The sequence below is a fragment of the Mytilus trossulus genome, chromosome 12 (genome assembly GCF_036588685.1).
Source record: "Mytilus trossulus isolate FHL-02 chromosome 12, PNRI_Mtr1.1.1.hap1, whole genome shotgun sequence".
Classification (NCBI taxonomy): Eukaryota; Metazoa; Mollusca; class Bivalvia; order Mytilida; family Mytilidae; genus Mytilus; species Mytilus trossulus.
This window is the reverse complement of record NC_086384.1, coordinates 626,321-635,960: the sequence shown is the minus strand read 5'-3', so window position 1 is coordinate 635,960 and position 9,640 is coordinate 626,321. Positions and strand designations below refer to the sequence as shown.

General features: G+C 31.7%; 1 protein-coding gene across 1 annotated transcript; it reads right to left on the bottom strand.

The window, feature by feature from the left end:
* Positions 1–1,525: 1,525 nt before the first annotated feature.
* Positions 1,526–9,372, bottom strand: LOC134692725 (glutathione S-transferase 1-like). The gene is made up of 6 exons (XM_063553225.1): positions 9,231–9,372; positions 7,588–7,724; positions 4,154–4,246; positions 3,469–3,584; positions 2,484–2,594; positions 1,526–1,720 (listed from the first exon to the last, which is right to left on the bottom strand). The coding sequence occupies exons 1-6, from the start codon at positions 9,245–9,247 to the stop codon at positions 1,556–1,558; spliced, it is 639 nt and encodes a 212-aa protein (XP_063409295.1). The 5' UTR covers positions 9,248–9,372; the 3' UTR covers positions 1,526–1,555.
* Between the last annotated feature and the right edge of the window lie 268 nt (positions 9,373–9,640).

Below are 9,640 nucleotides of genomic sequence, written 5' to 3'. Positions count from 1 at the left end.
TCAAGGTAATGATGATACGGTTAGTTTTATTCAAGGTTACGATGATACGTTTAGTTTTATTCAAGGTGACGATGATATGGTTAGTTTTATTCAAGGTTTTGATGATACGGTAAGTTTTATTCAAGGTTACGATGATACGGTAAGTTTTATTCAAGGTTAATGTGATACGGTTAGTTTTATGTAAAGTTACGATGATACGGTAGGTTTTATTCAAGGTTAAGATGGTACGGTAAGTTTTATTCAAGGTTACGATGATACGGTAAGTTTTATTTTAAGTTAAGATTGTACGGTAAGTTTTATTTAAAGTTACGATGGTACGGTTTGTTTTATTCAAGGTTACGATGATACGGTTAGTTTTATTCAAGGTTACGATGATACGGTTAGTTTTATTGAAAGTTACGACGATACGGAAAGTTTTATTCAAGGTTACGAATCGTGCTTATTACATATTAACAAATCAAATAAACACGTATTATTAATTGATATTTCAATATCGAATTGATCTGTGAAATATATGCAGAAAAAAACGAAAATGAATAACTGACAGTTGATCGGATAAGTGGATATCAGCAGTTATATGCAGTCGTATCACCTTCATCAACCTATACTCACATGTCGCCTCATAAAAAAATGAAGTTCAATCTTTACTTGTGGTTCTTTATAAAAAAAGCGGCTACAAGGCTATTATATGTAAGAAAACAAAGGTATTCAATTATAAGAAAGTTGATGAGTGGTGAATTTTAAAACGCATCACACAGTATAACATAAAGTATGATACCAAATTTCAGTACACAATGATTTATAGTTCCAGCATGACAAAGGCGCCGATAATTTTGTGGGGTAAAACAGAATACTACTTATTTGAAGTAAATATTTACTTTAATCATTCATAAAACTCAGTCAATAAAGGCATTCAATCACATAGCAACTGGTTGTAATCACTTATAAAATACTAAAACAATGGTAACACATGCTTTTAATTTTTTTAATAAATATAAATACATTTTTAAAAGATAATCATTTTCAATACAAATACAATGTTTCATCTTCTCTCCCTCCCACGCACTCTCATGTATACATGTATTGAAATACAACAACACGTATCGTTATACACACTTTCACGCGTAAATATTGTTATAGACATTAATTAATTTTTTTAAAGAAATGTTTCAATTTTAGAGAAACTCAATCAAAAACTTTATAAAAGAAAACCATAAAAAATCAGAAATATTTGATAAAGCTATGTTCCTAAATGATAAGAACTCAAAAGTAACCGAAATATTATATAATTGACCCGGGGATAAGACTATTTTTCATAATTTCCAAATTTTTACTCCTACCCTTTTAAGCGATTTGTACTGAATCCTTGACAAATCACTTCCCTTCAAAAGTCATTGATCGTAAACAAAGTTTTGAGCTTTAGAGGTAGTCATAATGAAATTGTTTACAAGTAGCACTTGTCATATTGCTAGAGAGTGGATACTCTGACTAAAAGTCCAACAGTTCACTTAACCCGCTTATACCTTGTTTGTTAATTTTCCTTTCGTTTGTGTTTTTAAAATGGAGTTTTCTTCCGATTAGCTACATATGTTGCTATACTATTGATGGCTCCTACTTTTGCACTCAGATCTCGAATTTTCGTATATTTATCTATTGCTGTTGATGAGAGATTGCTTAGTGTGTCCACAAAGAAGAAAATTGTCAAATCTGCCACGGATAACTGAAAAATAAAAGACATTTTTTTTACTTTTTACTTTTCTCAATATTTATTTAAAAAATAAATAATAAAAATCTGAGATTACACCCTCCGCGCCTTCGGTAGGAAGGTCTGAATTCGAAGTCCTGTTTTCAAATTGGTCTACATTGAGGTTCATTGGGTCCAAACTTAAACTGGTAAATGTCCAACTTATTTCTTTTTTTTTTAGTTTTTAGACCACATTCATTGTTTGTCAGAAACCTATGCTGTGTTAAATTTTAATCACAATCCAAATTCAGAGATGTATCAAGCTTGCCAAACTGATCAGTGTTCGAACTCTGCAGTCGTGTGCAGCTGCGCCCTGCATTCTCAAATTCAAAGGATGTACGATGACCTGTTTTTTTTTGTTGTTTTTTTTTCTGTGTCATTTGGCCTTTTGAGGAGAGACGTCACATTGGCAAATCATACAACATCTTCTTTTGTTTATATCAACGTACTTTCATGAAAGATTTGAACATTATTTGAATAGCTGAATGAGATTACGTATAGGTACAATGTATAAGTGAAGATGCTCGAAAAAGGAATATTAGTCTGGAGGCTTAAGTGGGTCATCATTTTGTCTGTGCAAATTTATAAACAAACAACCAAGTTCGATCTAAATGTGCCGCCTCTCACGCCACTTGTCGTACTTTGGAGATACTCTGTTCTGAATATACAAGAAATGTTCCACAACTAATCGTGAAGCAACAGATCATAAATTTTCCATAGTATACACTTCAATACATACCTTTCCTCCCACTATAAATCCACTGTTTGTCTGATTGGCATCCAATGCCTTTTCTAGGTAGGCCATAATGGCAGGTAGTTTGGTATCCACTATAGACTTAACGGCTTCAGCCTAAAATATAAAGAGGACAGTCTTTAATGATAGCAGATGTATGTTAGGTTTCTGTGCCGTTGATTTACCAAGCTGATGCGGTGTACATCATATTACATATTTTACAAAATGTAGGTAACGTTCCAAAAAGGGAAAAGATAATTCCGATTAAAGCTGTTAAAAATGTATAATTACATAATAAAGTCTTAAAGTTTCCTAGTCAGAAAAATTGTTGGGATAATACTTACAGATATTCATAAAAATAAGTTTAAAATTTTAATATGTGGGCAGTTTATTGACGTTTTCTGGGTTAGAGACTGTGACGTTTTGATGACAAAAACAAGAAACAAGCGGCACTATTCTGCAAACAAGTAGGATGAATTATGAAGCTTGAAAGAAAGGTTTTGTTAATTTCAAAGATTTTATGTTTTTCTGTGGAACCATCGAACAAATGGTGTTATAAATTTAAGAATTGAATGAATCTTTTTGTAACTTCATTGAAGTCCAAAAGAGTTGATCGAAGTGTATTTTGTATGAAGCGCTTCATTCTAAAAAATATGTGCACGGTCAACGCTTTTACAACCCTATGAAGTTACAAAAAAAAGCATTTCAAAAATTTATAATAACATTTTTTAGCTAGGATAATGAGAACACGATTTTTATCAAGTTTTTATTTATTTTACATGTGCACTTTATTGTGGGACCTCTTGTCATCATAAATGATAAATTTTATTGTGTTATGAAATTGCTTAAGGAATATTGTGAGATTGCACAGTAGCCAATCAGAATCACGTATTATAATTAAACATAAATGTAATGTAATTATTATCTATTATTTATACTGTTGGTGCTGATATGTGTAGTTATAGTGCCAGATTTACTGGTATAAACTTACCTTCGCAGCCTCCTCTTTGATAAAAACAGGCTTTGTACAATCAACAGTGAAATCTGCTATTGTCGTCATCACTTCATCTATCTTTGCTTTTTCCATGTCATTACTTCCAAAGAGACCTAGAAAATATATTTCTATATTCTTCTAACACATTCTTAAAACTTCAACTGTATTCACATTCTTGTATAGATCAGTTAATACGATTGTTTACTTCACCTCCCGGAAGTGTTTTTAGCTATTTTCCAATGCGTTTATTTTGAAAGCAGGGCTATATATATATATATATATATAACTGTAATAATCAAAAATATGGTTACGTTTAGAACATACGGACATTTTTATATTTCCTAAACTACAATATTTTTTTTTTATCGAAACCAAATAGCAAACTAGTGGGGAAGAAAAAATATACTACACATTCTAGTATAAACGGGACAAAGGCTTGATATTCAGAAAACCGCTTAAGTCAAGATATTCAATTGCATCCTCAATTTGTCGTAAATCCGTTTGTTTGGGACAAATCTTAACATTAGTAATTATATGCATATCAGCCCAGGGTCATACAAACCATTTTTTTTAAAGGGGAAAAGAGAGGTTAGGAGAAACGATTTAGAAAAAAATGTTATTATTATGTCATAAGTTATACTTGATGGAAATCGATTTATATCAAAAAAAAAAAAAAACATACCAAATTGTCCTGCAAGATATCTGTCGACGACCAATTTCTGTGTCAGTTCTTTTCCATTTACTTCTAACACTGGTAAAAATCCTAACGGAGTTTCTGAAACAAATAACACTCAAAAATAACACACATTGGTTTAATGCCATGTAATCCATCAGCTATCACATAATTTTAAATTATTAGCTGCACTGCGTAAAGTTCTTATTTTATGATATAGATTTACGAGATGGTATGTATACTGTCACCAAAAGTTTCATTTCTGCATTACCTTTGCAAGGTTATGTTAACAATGACATCAAAAGCCATATTTTCTTCAAAGTTTTACAAATGATCTAAATTGGACTTGGTGAGTTGTTGTTTTAACACCCATGTAGTTGTTTGGTGTACTGCGGGGTATTTTTGGCGATTTCTATTATATCTTTGATGTATTATGCATATCTTTAATTGTGTATTAGGGAATGATTGCTACATTTCAAAACATTCTTAAACACGATTAAATATGGGTTGGGTGTCATGTAGGGATGATGAAAAGATTTGAAACAGTTAACGTGTAACTAAATATACTTATATATTAAACTACATTGAAAACAAAGAAAAGACAAACAAAAACAAAAAAAGAAAAAGAAAAGAAGAACGAGAAGTTGCATGATTTCATAAACCTACGTTATGTCAGTCCAACATAACGTAGGTTTATGAAATCATGCAACTTCTCGTTCTTCTTTTCTTTTTCTTTTTTTGTTTTTGTTTGTCTTTTCTTTGTTTTCAATGTAGTTTTTGTAATAGAATGAATGTTTTTAGCTTGTTATGAAATAACTTATTCGTACCGATGTGGCAATGAATAGTATGAAAATAGGTTCATTTACCTTTATTGATTATTTTTAACTTAAAAAACTGTAAACGCAAATGATCTATTTAGTATAAAAAGATCAGTTTTAAAAGCATGTTGAGTAATTAATAGAAAACTGGATAAGTATAAAAAGTTATAAATAAAACAATTGTTGGCTTTCAATGATCAAATAAAAGAAGATATAATTTTTATGACATTCACCGTCGGTGGTTAGCTTCCGTAAATATGGTATCTTTGCTGTTGATAAATCATTGTACCAACCTCAACAAAAGTCAGTAATTATATAATGTTGGAGTGCTTAACAATGGTTGACAGCCAATAGAATATGATACATACAAGTAATGTAATGTAATTATGACCCTTTTAGGTTTAAAGGACACCATTTAGTGACCTCTTGCGGATAATTATTATTAGTCACGATGACTTTTGAGTGCCTCCAATGTTTATACATAGTTAATGTACTAGTAGGTAGATCACGATTTAAATCTCATTTCAAATAATTTTAAACACGCACTTTATTATTGATCTTAATCAACTTATATATTTAATGTTCTAATTTATGTTTCTTGATATTTAATTCCAAAACAAACACATATTTTAAATTTGATAATGATTTGATTGATCTTTTAAATAGATGGTTTGACCAAATACCAGAGAGGTTATAATGTAGTGACACTTACGACGCCATTGAAGAAATTGAATATATATTTATCACACCATTCTAAGTGAATTCGTTTTACCCCAAGTATTGTCTTAAATTGAGGAAGTATAACAGTATTGAGTCAATTTTCAAAATAAACATATAAAATTGAAAAAAGTATACTGACAATTATTGTCTGAATATTATTATTTAACTTTGATGATCATATGAAAAGATCTAAAATATTTTAATAACATGACCATTGAGGGATGAAATCATGTTAATATAGATAAATTCAACGTTTAAAAAGTAAAATGAAAACACCCAAACCTAAATATCATCACTTGTATTGTCTTAATGTTCAGCATCATGCTATCCCATATATATACAATAAAAAATGAAAGGATTTTACATATTCATCCCTAAGCTATTTACGAAGGCGAATTGAAAAAAAAGATTTCTATAAAAATTTCCATTCGTACTACAAAAGACATAATTTTCTACTAAAGGTTTCAATCATGCGAGCTGACTGTTTTAATCATGCGAGCTGACTGTTTCAAGCATGCGAGCTGACTGTTTTAATCATGCGATCTGACTGTTTTAATCATGCGAGCTGACTGTTTTAATCATGCGAGCTGACTGTTTCAATCATGCGAGCTGACTGTTTTAATCATGCGAGCTGACTGTTTTAATCATGCGAGCTGACTGTTTTAATCATGCGAGCTGACTGTTTTAATCATGCGAGCTGACTGTTTCAATCATGCGAGCTGACTGTTTCAATCATGCGAGCTGACTGTTTTAATCATGCGAGCTGACTGTTTTAATCATGCGAGCTGACTGTTTTAATCATGCGAGCTGACTGTTTCAATCATGCGAGCTGACTGTTTCAATCATGCGAGCTGACTGTTTTAATCATGCGAGCTGACTGTTTTAATCATGCGAGCTGACTGTTTTGTTTCTAATAAAGGTTTTAATCATGCGAGCTGACTGTTTTGTTTCTAATAAAGGTTTTAATCATGCGAGCTGACTGTTTTGTCTGTTTTAACCATGCGAGCTGACTGTTTTGTCTGTTTTGACTGTTTTGACTGTTTTGTCTGTTTTCGATGATATCGATTTGACATGGCTCGGTACATTTGTACTTGTGAATCCCGTCAATGTATTGTTAGTTTTGAGATCTTTCATTTTTGCTAGTATGCTTTGTACATGTTACTTTTTTGTTGTTCTTTGATACATATGACGTTGTTCTGTACTTTTAATCATCCCGCCATTATGGTATTGTTTAATTATAATTTTTGCATACTTTGAATGAAATCTGTTTGTATATCTCTTCCTCGAGCTCTGTGATGTTTACATTCTGATGCCAAACACGGGATTCTACACGAGCGTTGATGTTAATCTATTTGATCTTTTATGTCTATTTTGGTCATACATCGTTTCAATATAATGGAATGTGACTGTCATACAAGTGTGAGGTTTAGCGCTATAAAACCAGGTAAATTCAATCATTTTTCTACATAAGAAAGCGCTTGTACCAAGTAAAAAATATGACACTCTTTGTGCAGTCGTTTTGACTTTTCCACGGTGTTCAGTATTTTTGTGATTTACTTTTTACAACCAAAAGTACTACAACTTAGAACACCTTATATTACCTCCGATTCCGTAAAAAAGAATTTAATACATTGTAAGACATTGAAAGTTTTGTCGCATTCGTAGATAAAGCGCATTCTGATTCTATTTGAAAATAAGATGATTAGTTTATATTACCAATAGAATTTTCTTTGGAGTTCAGTATTTTTGGTGATTTTATTTTTTTAATCTCCGCTTCCGAAAGAGTTCATCAGTTTAAAAAAATAACCAATGGCTTTTTTTTCTCTTTACATATCGCTTTTTGTTCTTTTATGATTACCGGCTTTTTATTAATGACGGCCAGTCAGATTATTTTATTTCACTTACTTGGTTTTAATGCTGGCCAGTCGGATTGCTCCACTCGAATATCTTCATACTTGACCCCCGCAGCCGCCAAGCAAAGACGAGCAACTTCTGCTCGTCCTTTACCATTGAAATATGTTAGCTTGTATGAACCACCTTTACTGCAAACATAATTATTTGTTTACTTTAAATAACGTAGGAAAAGTGATGGCTATTCTATTGATGTTGGTTGTTACCATAAAAGTGAAGCTATCGTTTAAAAAAAAAGTTGATCTAGAAATATGCTTGGAAAAAGCGGGAATTTCTGAATAAAATAGGGATTTTTGGAAAAATAAAGGAAAGAAGGACAAAAGTGGAAAGCGGGAAAAATTTGGAAATACAGCCGGGATAGAAAATGAGCATCCACTGTTACCGTGTCCTGAGACAGTATGCCAAGCTCTAAATCGTCCGGGAACATGGAAAGGATGAGAATAAGGCAAACAAGAATCAATATATAGATCAACCATCATCGCTATAAATCAACAAATTCCAGGTTCTTGAATTGTCAACATAGCATATATTTAACCATGAAAACTGTAAGCTCCGTTCCGGTGTTATCAAGAAAACAATTCTAACAATGTAAACTTTTAGGTTCGATAAACTTAAATCTTTCTTATTGTCTGCTATGTATCTGAATACATTTTGGTGCAGAAGGTACGTTGTTTGTAGCAAACAAAAATCAACAAAATAAAAAAAATGAAGAGGTGGTATGATTGCCAAAGAGACAACTGTCCACAAGAGATCAAAATGACACAGACATTAACAACTATAGATCACCGTACGGCCTTCTAACAACAATGAGCAAAGCCCATACAGCATAGTCAGCTATAAAAGGCCCCGATAAAACAATTCAAACGAGAAAACTAACGGCCTTATTTATATAAAAAAAAATGAACGATCGAAAAGCAGATATGTAACACATGAACAAAAAGTAAAATCACAAAAATACTGAACTCAGAGGAAAATCAATTTGGAAAGTCCATAATCACATGGCAAAATCAAAAAACAAAACGCATCAAAAACGAATGGACAAGAACTGTCATATTCCTGACTTGGTACAGACATTTTCAAATGTAGAAAATGGTGGATTAAACCTGGTTCTATAGCGCTAACCCTCTCACTTTAATAACGACAACCACTAAATTACAAGCTCCTGACTTGGGATCAATATGAAGAACGAACTATAAAGATCAGTTGAAAAAGGCTTAACTCATTAGATGGACAAAAGTATAAGTGGACGTGGTCGGGTACTTATACATCCCGACACAAAAAGACACAATGGACAGATCTGAGAGTACTCGCAGTTATCTGACAGCTAATTCAAGGTCACTAACAACTAATAAAAAAAGCATGCATCTAAGACTTAACTATCAATCCGTACACATCCAACATCCAATGGATTTAGTGTAAAGACGTTATAAACAGTCAGAAAAAAACATGACAAAACTATTTCTCTAAAAATATTTTTTTATTAACGATGCCTTGAACGTGAAGAACATATTTAACGGAAAAGAAGTTTTTTAAACTTTTTAAAAAAAATCTTATGATTGTTAAACAGTCGAAAACCTTTATCATATTTCGATGCGTACAATACCCCGTTAACCATGTTAACTCAGTAACATATTTACCTTGCACCTGACCCCATGATTGAAGTGTTAGCCTTATAATATTACAGTCTTAGGTGATCGTGGTATTTATAATGGAAATAATATGTTTATAATAGATCTGTTGTGGATACAGTGTAAAAGACTAATATATATGAGGTTTTGTTCTAAATATCAACTCTCTACAAGAGGGTATATACTGAATATTGTTCTTCCTGATGTCCTGAATTATGACATTCACGTTAAATAAGAATGGTTTTTAATTGGCTTTATATAACGTACATAAATGTAAATACAATAAAAAGTTTAAATATCGTTGTGTATTTTTGCATACTATTACAACATTTAGTTCAATATAAGGGACATATATGGACAAGCCTATTATAGCTATTCCATACTTTAGTAGATAACTCTAACAGGAACTTAGAATATCT